We start from the raw sequence: 13691 nt of genomic DNA, 5'->3' as shown, positions 1-13691 counted from the left end.
TTACACCGTTTAGGGAAAACAAATTAAATATTTAATTACCAATTGCTTAATACTGGCAGACAATCATCTGACCCATAGGTGGCAGCCATCTTAAGGCAGAGGACGAGAGGACTCTAGCCGCCACACATATAAAGGATTTATAGTGAAAAACTTTGTTTTTACGGGTTATACTTATTGTTTGTCATACTTCACCACGCTTGTCATTGTGGGTTGATGAAGGTGGATGCTCAGGATCAGTTTCAGCTGTCACTCGCCACTGTTGTTAGCCGTGCCTGGGAATTCAACTCGGCTCACTGGGCTCATAACCACTGCGCCACCACTCCACTTCTCTCTGTCTCTCTTACAGCTACCCCTAATAACCTCGCAAAAAAAATGTGCGATCGTTATTAGCATTGTTATTTTATATTTATACACCGCCTCCAATGTAGGACTGTACATCTGGAGGCGCTGGAGCAAAGGGATGTTGGAAATAATTACTCAGTAGGAAAGTGATTGCAGAGCAAAAAAACTACATTAAAAACATGACAACATTGATCATTTTGATTTGAAGCTTTCGTGACTGCAGGGATTCATATTCTTGGTTCTTTCGGTAAAGTCACGTAGAAGGGAAACAATAAAATAATACAAATATAAAACAGTAAAATTCTCACGACGTTTTGACTGCAACACAAGCAATCATCAGGTGTGAAAAACACAGCAAGAAAAAACATTGATAATGTACACGGCAGACGAGAGAACGACCTTTTTAAAAGCTATCATGTCCTGGAGTCTTCTCGATGATTGTCTTACTATGCATAGGAGATGCGCTATTCTTGGTGCAGTAGTGACAGTGATGGGAATGGGTCATGTCGTGTTGTGCTCGTCAAAATATGTGGCCTGTAAAACGCATTGATATGTATTCCCGTTTAAGGACATGTCAGATTGTGTGCAAAAATAACCCAGTGGCCTATGAGATGCGCTTTTGCGGTTAATCTCATCGCTAATATTTGTAATGTCGTTGCTCGAGAAGAATACTGCATCTAAGTTGGACCAAAAGAGCAACCGACGTAGACTAATACTGGTAGGAACCTCCTGGTTACACCAGCCCACAGGAGATTATTGTGTCCGTCGTGCAGGGAGGGGCTTGGTGGGGAGAGAGGGGCTGGGTGGGGAGGGGAGGGTGGGGAGGAGCTGGGTGGGGAGGGTGGGGCTGGGTGGGGGTTGGGAGGGGTGAGGCTGGGCGGGGAGGGGGTGGTCACCCCGTGGTGCCCTTATAAAACTCAACGTTTCACCTACTCACGCCGGCTTCTGCCCGCCCTCACAGTCGGGCATATTTGCGGAATACACCACGCCGCCGTTGACCCTGGCCATTGACGGAGCAACCCAACGTTCCTGCCAGCTCCCTCCGCAGGAATGTGTTAAATAGTTTGCACGTAGAAGAGAGCTGGTGATGCATGCGGCAGTGATGAGAATGAAACTGGCACTATTTGGACAAACATATGTAGTGGGATGGACAACAACGGGGAACATTTCAAGTGTGCTGTTCGGAAAAATGGAAGGAACCTGGAAGAGATGAAGACCTCAGAGAGAGAATGGCGTGATGACGACAAAAAGAGATCGGTGCCGGAAGAGATGCGGTCACTACTTGAGCATAATTACCACACAAGACAAGAGAGGAAAGTGGAAACAAACGACGAAATGTGCAGTTGGACACCTACGGGGTTATCTGCCCATGGATCGTGATCGCGACGACGATGATGATGAATGTTTGAAAAAAACAAGCAAAAAAACAATTCCACTTAGCAGCCACCAGTCCAGTCGAGTCCGGTCCGGGGTGAGTCTTAATCCATCGCGTGTTTTGCTTTGCTCCGCGTGTCTCCCAGCAGGAGGAAATGGGCGGGGAGGAGACGGCGAGAAGGGAGGAGTGGCTTAGCATGAATAACAATCAGCCTCTCGCAGCGCTGCGAGCATCATCCCTGCGCGAGTGCAAGCGCGCACACACAGAGAGACAGAACTGACGGAGAGGGAGCGAGAGAAAGAGAGAGAGAGCGAGACAGAGCGAAATCGAGCCCGGAATAGACATTTTCTTAAAAATGTACAGAGCTACCAGAGAAGAAGAATAAGAGTAGGTAGGAGTAGGAGGAGGTTATCCCAGGAGACTCGAACTAAGGATGACAGCTCACAAACAAGCGGCGAAACAGGCACGAAGCAGCCGGGACTGCGCTAGCGGGCAGCGAATATGACGAAGTAGTTTTGGGTGTTAACGGCAGCGGTCGGAACGCGCAGAGTCTCCGATCAAGCAAGCAAAAAAGGGGGGCTTGGGTTAAGCCTCTGATCGCCAAGCGGATCACACAACAGCAGTGGTTGGTGGTGGTGGTGGTACTGACCCGTGAACGGCGGTGCTCTGTTTGCTATTGCGGCTGATGCTTTTTGCCCGCGGCTGATTTGATTCGGTCTCACTTAGAGGTGAAGGAGCAGAGTCAAAAGTGTTCGACAAACCAATGGACTGAACGAACGGTGCCAGAGTACTTGGAAGAAAATTTGCCTGCGGTATTCCCACCTCCACCCCCCACCCCCCGGTAAGGCGTGCGGATTTTTCCACTTTTGCATTCGCTGTTTCGTTTAATGCGACATGTCGCGCGGTGATTGGAGTCGATCGTAAGGTTATTACGAAACGTTGTAGATTAAATCGTTGCCTTTTTCAGACTAACGCCGCTGCGTTTTCGGTTAGTTACGAGTTGCACTTCTTGTGCGTGTGTATGTACATTTTTTTCATATTCCTATTTTTAACTGATTAATCGTCTCCTAAAAGTAAGTACAATTGTTTATACAGTACAAGCCACCGCAGTCAGTTTATGGGGGTTGATTATCCATACTTCACCGCGCCTCGGCAGTGCTGCTTTTGAGTGACCGTTTTAGATATAATTTGCCACGCTGATATGAGTAGCCTTGGCCCGGATTTTAACTCTGGTTTCCAAGTTCGCAGTTCAGTGTGCTCACGCTCCCCGGAGTTTAAATTATGGAACAAAAAAATGCTATATTTGTTTATAAGCAAAACAAATAAAATCTACATCGTACAATATAAACATTGCCTCTCACAGAGTGGTATTGTTCCACTCTGTTTACCAGTGAGGTCATGTCCAATTAAACATTTTCTTTTTTAAACCACTTAACACCCATTTAATTTTCTCACAGACGAAAACCAGTCCAGCAGACACCGGCAGTAACAAAACACAGGAGGAGAGGGGAATAAACCCTCCTACCCCCCTGGCACTCCAGTGACAACCGCTGTGGCTGGGACCCAACGAAAATAAAACGCCGCATCAAGTGGCCGAGGAGGCGGACAGAGGAGGGAGGCGGGGAGGAAGACGACCACCGCCGGGGAGAGAGAACGGCGGCTTGCGAAGGCGGAGGGGGAGGCAGCACCATGTTCGACCGCCTGTGCCCCGTGACGCGAAGCATTCGGCAGAGCCTGGCCATGGAGCTGAACGTGGAGGGAGACAGCTGCGTGGCGCTGCAGCGCTACCAGCCCCGGAGGACCGACGAGGAGAAGTCCGTGGTGCGTACGCGACGGCTCGCTCGCTCGCTCGCTCACTCATCCCCTCTACCCCGCGCCGATGCCCACGCGTGCACTCGTGTCAGAGGCAGATGTCCCATATCTTGACTGACCGACAGCTACGGCTGTGTCAGAGGCAGATGTCCCACCACCTGACCCACAGCTACGGCTGTGTCAGATGCAGATGTCCCACCACCTTGACTGAGCCACAGCTACTGCTGTGTCAGAGGCAGATGTCCCACACCTTGACTGAGCCACAGCTACGGCTGTGTCAGAGGCAGATGTCCCATATCTTGACTGACCCACGGCTACGGCTGTGTCAGAGTCAGATGTCCCATATCTTGACTGAGCCACAGCTACGGCTGTGTCAGAGTCAGATGTCCCATATCTTGACTGACCCACGGCTACGGCTGTGTCAGAGTCAGATGTCCCATATCTTGACTGAGCCACAGCTACGGCTGTGTCAGAGTCAGATGTCCCATATCTTGACTGACCCACGGCTACAGCTGTGTCAGAGGCAGATGTCCCACCACCTGACCCACAGCTACTGCCGTGTCAGAGACAGATGTCCCATATCTTGACTGACCGATAGCTACGGCTGTGTCAGAGGCAGATGTCCCATATCTTGACTGACTCACAGCTACTGCTGTCAGAGACAGATGTCCAAGCCTATAGCAGCGTCAAGCCGATCGGTACCAGTGTGAATGTCGCAGTTCAGGTTGTCTCGAGTAAGATTTCCAACTCGTGCCACTGCTGGTGGAAGGGTCCCCCACGAGGGGGGGGGGGCTGAAGGGAGTCCCCCGAGAGAAGGCACTTGGCCTACTCTTCCACACGGAGCAGGTGTCTTGGCAGACGAGGGAGGTGTCCACGTTTTATCTCATCGCACGCGAACCTGTCGATCGAACAACTGTCGGGAATTATTTTGTTTTATGCGGCTGGATGGACAGAGGCTGTTGGGGGGGGGGGATGGGGGGGGGCGGTTTACTAAACGCGTTCCCATTGTTTCAATTCCCATGCCGGGAAATCGAACCTGCGGCATTTGGATTGCGAGTCCAATTGTCCCAGCGTGATGATGGAGCACGGCACCGTGACGACGGCGTGCGCGTGGCGCAGGACAAAGTGTCGAGCGCGCACCTAGCCTGGCACTCGCGACTGTGGTTTGTTGTTGTTATTGTTGTTGGGTTTGAGCGGTTGACGAGGTCCTGGATTTAATTTACGCCCTGTGCACGCGACGATCAGCGGCGCGTGCTCTCTGAACGATCCTCCCAGTGGCGCAGTGGCAGACACGCGCCGCTCGATTGGACAGGGCAATCTCTACTTATAGATTTAAAGGCGCAACGGACTGCAGCGTGGATTGCAGGGCAGGTCAGTGTGAAGATATTGAACGGGGTGGGGTGGGGGTGGGACAGACGATTCTGAATGGTAACTGTGCTCGCGCGCGTGCGTGCGAAGAATGGTCGCGTTTTTGTTTTTATTGAGACTTAAGCGAGGAGTGTCAGAGGAAAGCGCTTTACAATTCGAGTAGGACGTCTCGCCAGTAAATCTGGCTGCCGCCTGATAACGCCGTCTGTAATTGCTGACGAAACGTCGTACTCGAATTGTACACGTTGTAGGTTTACTCGCCAACACACAACCGGTTGGTGCTGTACCAGTAGCGAATTGACGCGCGTTGTTTACGTGACAAACCTTGACAATTGGCTGTGTCGCGTGGTGACGGCGGGGTTCAAGGACGCATTTATAATTCACGCGATTTCACCCCAAAAAAGTACCTCTGCTATGGATGATGTTTGGTCGCGAAGGCCTCCTTGCGTGTTAACACGGAAAACTGTTTCATTGGACCTCCCTTGCCAGTATCAGAATAAAAGGAGGTCCCATGATGTAGCTGCTCACCCCGAGCTCTCAATGCCCTGAGAGTGGCATTGTCTTTGTGCTGTTCGCCTTTTGGCGTCGTCCTCTGGTCTAACACTGCTTGAGACGAGGCTCTAAAGAAAGCTGTCTCTGGTGTGGACCAATCAGTTGCAAAGACAACGCATCGTCTACTACCAGAGCATACTCTTTGACTTTACCGAAAGAACTAAAGAGTATAGATCCCTGCAGTCACGAAAGCTTCAACTCAAGATTAAACTACCGGAGCATGTGTTTTTTGTTTTGCATGTTCGCCACAAGTATACGGCCTTAATGCAGACACGATTCCTTGCAAAACGGCTTCAGTTTGGTGTTGCAACATCTTGACACGACTGTGTTATTCTCAGAAAGGGTGACACATTCTCATGAAAACTGCTTTGTTTGAATAACGAGTCACAACCAAAGGGGGGGATAACCTCGAAGCGACCGAGGTAGACGCCAACTCTCTCTGGTCGTGTGCAATGTTTTTTTGGGGGGTGGTGGGGTCTGGGGGAGGGCGCGGGGGTGGGGGGGGGGATTTCCTTAAGGGGCCATCCATTCAGTACGCATGGAGGGGGGATGGCGTTAACCCAAATGCGTATGCTTGCGTATGGGGGGGGGGGGGGGGTTACTGACAGCGTATGTAGCATAGGAAACGGGGGGGGGGGGGCTGAAGCCTCGACAATAATTTGTCTACATTGGCTTTCAAATGAGTTACATAGTCCGGCAGTGGACTATCTGTTTGCTTAAACACGTTAATATTATTAATCCTTGATCGTTTCTGCGTGGATTAAATATCGGCCGTTCTATAGGATTCGGGGGGGGGGGGGGGGGGGCGGGAGGCGGGGTGCGTCAGGCGAACGTACGCAGGTGGTGGGGGTAGGGGTGTAAAAAATCCGCGTGCGTACAGGGAGGGAGGGGGGGTCAAGTTTTGTCAGATGTTTGCGTACGGACCAAGTGGATGGCCCCCAACGGCGATTGCGAGACACCGACCGAGAGGGCTGGGCAGGGCAACCACCGGGTGCGTCACTCAAAACAAATCACACGCGCGCCGCGAGTTGCGTTAAGCAACAACGAGCGACAAGACAATGGGAGCGGTGGCGCAGCGGTTAGCGCTACGCTGCGCTCCGAACCCCGGCGAGCCGAGTTCGATTCCCGCTCACGGCCACCAACACCCGGTGACGATGATCTGAACCCGGTCCTGGGCCTCCCCTAGGTCGACTGAGCCTCAAATGAGTATCTGTCGCGGCGTGGTGGTAAACATCGCCACTGAGGAGACAAAGGCGGCCGGGCGTGGTGCTGGCCACCCACCCCCTCGTGTGCCGTTCCGGCCTTCGTAGGTGCTCGCTAACAGCACTTGCCCCAACAGTCTGCCAAGGCTACACGGGGGGAATCTTTGTCTTTGTGAAGCGACAAGGTCACTCGGGGGCAAAGGTCTCGCGGGGTCTCGGGCGAAGGTGCCGCTGTTTTAAAATGGTCACGCTCGGCTTTGCTTCAATCAAAGAGGGTCATGGTATAATAGTGCAGCCCTGCACATTACTTTTGCCACACCACCTGTGGGCATCCACTAAAGCAGGGGGGTAGGGGGTGGGCGGGCATCGGCAACCAAAATGAAGAACCATTGAAAAAAAAATCTAATTCGTGAAAAAAACCCTCAATATTTCAAGAGCCGCACTGCACGTAGACAGGAGACGGCCCTTTGTAAAACAACGCCCCACGAGCAGCCCTCTATGGAGGTCGCGTGTGGCTCCACAGCCGCGGGTTGCTGACCCCTGCACTCGAAGGCATCTCCAGAGAGCCCCTCCACAGAAAGAAGGTCGCGTGTTTCTTGGCCGAATATTCCGCTGCTGGGCCAAAACGTCTCGGCAGCGGTACGGAGTATCCATCCACGCTTTACTCCGCCACGCGCGAACCGCCCATCGACTAACCCGCGGTGCGCCCATTTGCAGCGCTGAGTTGGACCGAGGCGGCACGGGGGAGATTTTAAAGTCGCGTGCGCAATCGTTGCGATGTGCGCGCCGGTACTTCTCGACCGAAACCGGCGGCCTCTGGATCGCGCGTCCAGCTCCACTCAACCGCTGCACGGTGACAGCATCCCCGAAGGAGAGAGAATGATGCGGGAAAGGCTGACGATTCAAGTGGAGAGAGGGAGCCAGGGCAGAGGCTGATGATGAACCTTATTCACCCCGGCACTCTCCTCGTTAATTCGCAGTCTTATAGTCACGTGACGATCTGCCGAGACAAAATGTTCTTTGTGCTTTGAAGAAGATACACGGTGGAAGGTACAGGAGAGGCGATTGGCCTGGCAGAGACGAGTTCTTGGGTTTGAAACTGGGCAGCCACCCATCATTAAATTAGGGTGTTGTCAAATCTAGTGGGTTTATGATCTCAGCCCGGTAACCAAAATCGGGTTTGCGCTTAATTTGCCTAAATTCCAGACGACAATTAAAACAATATCGGGTTGACTGTGAAAACATTACACTGTGACAGACATTACTCTGTCCCCGAGTGTGAATAAGCGGTCACTTGAAGCGACTTCAAAATAGGTTCCATGGATATCCGCTTCCACGTGCCATTCTCTAACATGGGGATGCACTGCTCTGGGAGTTTTCCTTATAGGATTCCTCATCTGATGAAATATTCCCAATGGTGCCACAGACACCGACTCTCCGCTGCACAAGCGATCCGAACCAGGGCTGTGCCCGTGTAGCCCGGCGGCGCTTGAGGACTCGCAGGGCTCTTTTTTTCCACTGCAGATCCCGAGCCGTGCTGCTGGCATCACTTGCAATGATTACAAAGTTGAAACCCTGCCCTCGAATCTGCTTGGCCACCAGCCAGATCCAGATATGTTTGTGAGGTCAGTGTTTTCCCAGTTTGATTTCGGCTTGGAAAATAGCCAGTTTGGAAAACCACCCCGTACCGTTAAAAAACTAAACTGTTCTCATTTAAAAAAATGTATATTACCCACGACCTCCTGTATACCAGGCGAGGTAGTTAACATCTCGCCACCATGGCGCACTGGTGCGATTCCGATGTGCCAGTGGAAAAAGTATGCGATTCCCCCTCCCCCCCATGCCTGGTCGATGCTGTGTAATCCCCGAAAGACCGTGTGTGTGTGTGCATATGCCTGCTCGCGCTGTTCACGTTCCCACTGACGGATCACATTAGCTGGGTCGCTGTGCGCGGGAGCGATTCCCTGATTATAGGCAGATATACGCTTTGGTGAGCTGATTACACCCTGCAGGTGTAAGCATGTCTCCCCTCGCGAAAGCATGTGAGTCACTTCAAATGATAGCTCCCATTTGAGAAAGATATATCTTTTTTTTTCTCCCACATCGGGATGAAAATGTCTGTGTGCTTATGTTGTGCCGTGTGTGTGTGTTTTTTTTATATGGCCATATAAGCACATGCCACATTTATTTGTGTTGTGACAAATCCTGCTTTGGCAAACATGCTTTCGCAAAGCTGTTGAGCAGCCAGATTTTCATGTGGATTGATTTAAAAGCGCAGTTGCGCATTTGGTAAATTAGGTTGTTGGTAAATTAGGTTGTTATATTTTGTAGTTAATCATTGTCGTAGTCGTTGTCAGCCATGATCAATCCACTGCTGAATTAAAGCCTCTCCAAGTCTTCACAATCCTGCGATGTGATGTTCCCTTGATTGACCTGCACATGAGATGATTTGATGTTAGATAGGTACATTTCTTCAAAGAATATAATGAAAATATCGCAGCAGATGGCAGCAGCTTTGGAGGGGGCCTTCAGCCAGCAGCGGCTGATGATGATGTTGATAAACTTAAGGAAAATGTCAGACACAGGTAATTCATGATTCTTGTACCCAATTTCAAACGCCTGTTGGCGTTTGCAATCCTGCAGTTGGTGCTCATAATGTCGGACCAATTTTAGTTTAAATATATCTGATAATTGTGTTCTACAGTAGGTTTGCCACATGCGGACACGTGCGAATATATCTTCCTCTGTAACAAAGGTCCCATATGATCTCTTCCTCTTTTTGCAGACATGTAATCTTCTCAGTGGTGCCGCAGGATCATGTTGAGATGTCAAATTAATATAATCCGCGTGCGTGAGTTGAGTCTATATAAAGCCGGACGCTATTGCTTATTAGCCGACTCCTGTTGCGTTGACATTCAGAAGGCGGAGGGAGGCTTTCGAGGATGAAGTAGCCGAGCCAGTGGCAAGGGATGCACGCACGAGTTACTGCTACGCATGCAAAATCAACGGGCGGGCATTTCATCGTTTTCCCATGGCGCAGTCTACTGCCTGCGCCCGCTCGCGTTTGTGGACGTGCTTAATATCACATTAAAATTGCTTCCTGCGTCGTCCGCACGTAATACGCGGTCTAAGTTCCGCATTTGTTTGGATAATCCTCGTTTTTCGAAGTACGCAGCCGCAGTTTTGGTGGCCGCCCGTGATAGGTTGAGCAAGCAGAACGTTGACCGTCGACATTCGCGAATGCATTTCATGGGTCATCTCAAATAACAATGGAGCGCAATGAAACTCCATCCGCCCCATCTTTATCCACAACCCCCCCACCACCACCCACCCCCGTTGCCCCCACCACCACAGCCCCAACCATCTACCCCAGCAGAACACAAACATCTGTTTTTCGCTGTAGTGGAAACAGCTGTACTCTACGTGCATTGGCAGGCTTGGAGGCTTTGTAGGGAGAACCCACTTCATTGTTCTGCCGAGGCAACAACATCGGGGCACAGAGCTATTGGGTTAAGCCGCGTGAGCCTCGGTGCAGGTTTAGCCCACAGTAGTCTGATCGCTCATCCACGCAGCCGCACGATCGTCTCTCTCGCTGGCACGCGAGGCTGCGTTCGTTTTTTTTAAAAACCGCAGATCCTACTTGCTGTGCCAAATTCGATCTCGAAAGGTAACATCTTCTAGGAATAGGATCGGTGGCTCGGAGATCCGAGCGTTAAGCTGCTACCACTGAAATCCCGGAGGTTCGAATCCAGACAGCTGCCCGTTATTAAACGGGTTTCTCATGTGCAATGTGTTTATGGTCTCAGGCAGGGCTTCAACGATAACAATTTGGGTTTACACTATAAATTTTGGCCAAGTTATGGATCTCAGAAATGTATACTGTCAGTTTCACTGCCATGCGTAGTGAGGCGGGTGGGAATGAGCCGCCCCATAGTGTAGACAATAGTTCGCTTGAATAGGTCTCAGAACTAGTTCTGTGGGATTCGCTTCCGTGAGCCGTCCTCAGACACAAAGAGTTGCATTGCTGCACGGGAGATCTGACCGGTTACTCCAGTCCCGTGACATGAGACCCGTAGCGAAAATCAGGATGAAATTAGGGGGAAAAGACTTTAAAAAACAAGAAAACCTTCCCATGCCGTTTGCCTAATTAGGCACACCAGGAGGAATCAATGATCTGCCCACATGGGCTGTAATGTGATGCCGGGAGAGAGTCCTCCTGTGACCCCCATGGGTTAGAAAGAAAAATAACAATGAATAATTAATTCCCGGCTGGCCACCAAATGGTGTGAGACAGATAGTGATCTCCAAAGCCGGATAATTATTTTAAGGTTTTGGAGACTTTGCTCCATGATTCCTCTAAGCATTTTGTGTGCATATTTGGCATCTTACTTTGATTTATTTGATCGAGCACCTATTAATTTCAGTCCAAAGCAACCAACTGTCGTGTAAGTGGGCCCTACTTTAGCTCATCAGTGGCAATACATAAAGACTCCACTGCAATGCAGCACCGGCAATGCGTTGTGCCTCTGATGCTTTCGTACGGTGGGGGTATGATCAGGAATGTTACGTAAATGTGTTCATGTCGAGGTTTATGAGCCAGTGGACGGCTTCAGGAGTGACCTGTGGAATATATCTGTGAAGTGCTGCCAGCAAATGATCAAAGTAGACAGCGATGTTGTTGATCTTTGGTCAACGCTTTGAAGTTCAGACTCGAACGCAGACCCACATACTCACATGGAGATTCGTAGACTTACATGGAATCCTTTCCACTGGCATAAGAGATCCCACAGACCCACATGGAAACTGATAGATTAAACGAAACCAATTTTATTTTGATAATTGTTTTTTACCCTCTTATTTGGCAACAAAACTGACACCTTTTTTACGAGGAGTCATGTTTGCATAGACCGCAATACCTGCAGTCATAATGCAAACAAAAAACATAACTCTGATAATGTATGCACTGTCCTTAAAGTTGATTGGTCCACACCCGAGACAGCTTTCCTTAGAGCCTAGTCTCACATGGGTTGGACCAGATGACGCCAAAAGGCGCACAACTCAAAGACAATGCTCCATCAGAGTATGAGAGCTCGGGGTAAGCATTTACACCATTGGTACCTCATTTGCCAGATAAGAGGGTAAAAAACAAATTATCATATTTTTTACTGGCAAATGAAGTACCAATGGTGTCAATTTTATTTTGTTCCAAGTAAGGCCCACTATGCTACATAGCTCTTTTTCAGAAGCGACCTGGCCACAAATGATAGCCCAACGAAGTGCGGCGGCTTCCTGTGCACACTGAAAGGAACCGTGGTCAAACGAAAGTCATGCAATTTTGCTTGCAAGCGAGCCGGCCAGTTCAGCAATATGCTGAATGCTGACACCGGCTGACTGTGCCAAGCTGGCTGGAGCGGAGGAGACTTTCAGCCGGGTCTGGGGCGGGGAGGACTTGGATCGATGGAGGAGAGAGACCGTGGGATTGGCAGTGAGTGGTGTTTGTGTCTGGGTGGCAGTGGGAGGAGACGAGTCGGTCATCTTACAGCGGAGGCTTTTGCGGGGTAGCGTAGTCGCCAAATATTTGGCTGAGTGTAGCCCCGTGCTCCCCCCCCCACCCCTCCCTATCCATCTCCCGCAGACTTTTTTTGTATTCCCCGTTTCTCTTTATCGGGACTCTGCTGTGTCGTAAAACCCCGGCAGTGTTTGCCAAAACTATTTGTTGTTCGCAGACGGGAACGCCAACGTATCGCAGCATTTTCTTTTTGTATCGCAACTTTTCCGTTATTTTGATAAGAAAAAAAATTGTATTTCAAGGCGTCTCGGTAATTTAACATGTCAGTGACATTTTCACTGCTGTTATATATATCTACCCGCGCGGCAGTTATATTAAGGCTGACTGTATTGAATAATAGCGCACAGCATGGTTCTGCATCGTGATAAGATATCTTATAGGCAAATATAACAAGATTATTCGGGTTTACCATGCACAGAACAGGGTATTATTTATGAGTGATCAAGTGGTTCATGGTGAGAAACGGGCGATGGACGACAATAATGGGATAAAACTAAACTTTTGAAAAAAAGTTTTACCAGGTAAGGCCCACTGAGCTATATATCTATTTCAGGAGTGACCTGGCGACATATATTGATAGCTCAATGAGGTGGCTTATCGTGTGGAAATGTATAGGAGCCAAATAATCTAAATCCATAATTCTAAATGTGGAGGGAAAAACGGGAGGACCCGGAGAAAAAATCCACACGACCAGAGAGAGACAAGAAAACTCCAAATATAAAGACGTCAGGATCAGGATCGAACCCACGACCTCCTGCATACCAGGCGAGGTAGTTAACATCTCGCCACTCTGGCGCCACTATAGCATAGCAGCCAAAAGAAAGAACGTGTGTGAGAGGACGGCCACAGTGGGCATAGAGCGGTGAGGTCAGTTAATGTGAAGGAGTGAGATTGATTGTGGAATGGCAGGGACCATGAGAGATGGTGGTGGTGGTGGTGATGTGAGGAAGCTTTCATCCAGCAGTGAACAGACATCCGCTCATAATCATGATGTTGGTGATCGGCAAGTCTTCAGTTGAGCAGTAGATAAACGTTGGCTGACGATGACAATGATGACGACGTATATGACCGTCATATACGGATTTGGAATGGGACCCTCCTATACGGATAACGACTGCGCAGGAGACGAGTTATAAAATACAGTCGTACCAGTGAGTCAACCGAACATCCGACACCGCAGTGGAGACTACAGTCATTTAAAACTGTGGTCAGTGCGGACCACAAGCTGCGTTCCATCAAACAAACTATTTTTGACATTTCCACACCGGCTGACCTGTGCACAGTTACTTAGTCAAGCGCGAGCAGGGGTGTAGATTTTTTGTTTTAAAATACACTTTTTCTTTTAGTGGTCCATTAAAGGTGAAGGCTCCGTTTGCGGTAGTTATTCGAGAACGTTAAGCCAGACGGGCCAAGTGTGCGCCGAAGGTGAGGCGGTGGGGGGGGGGGGGGGTTGCCCCCCCCCCCCCGCCGT

The 13691-nt window shown here is 50.0% G+C and overlaps 1 protein-coding gene across 2 annotated transcripts in view; it reads left to right on the top strand.

The window, feature by feature from the left end:
• The first annotated feature begins 1957 nt into the window (after positions 1-1957).
• LOC133341779 (ral guanine nucleotide dissociation stimulator-like 1) overlaps positions 1958-13691 on the top strand; it is a 57863-nt gene continuing 46129 nt past the window's right edge. Inside the window, exons 1-2 of one of the 2 annotated variants that reach the window (XM_061550493.1) lie at positions 1958-2558; positions 3259-3538. In XM_061550493.1, the coding sequence (XP_061406477.1) occupies positions 3407-3538 (132 nt within the window). In that variant the 5' untranslated portion in view covers positions 1958-2558; positions 3259-3406. Of the gene's footprint in view, positions 2559-3174; positions 3539-13691 lie in introns of both variants that reach the window. The other variant, XM_061550492.1, reaches the window with a different exon arrangement.

This window comes from Lethenteron reissneri, chromosome 12, assembly GCF_015708825.2.
Source record: "Lethenteron reissneri isolate LAM-NWPU_2019-01 chromosome 12, ASM1570882v1, whole genome shotgun sequence".
NCBI lineage: Eukaryota > Metazoa > Chordata > Hyperoartia > Petromyzontiformes > Petromyzontidae > Lethenteron > Lethenteron reissneri.
Note: the sequence above shows the minus strand (reverse complement) of the source record. Positions and strands in the feature narration are given on the sequence as shown.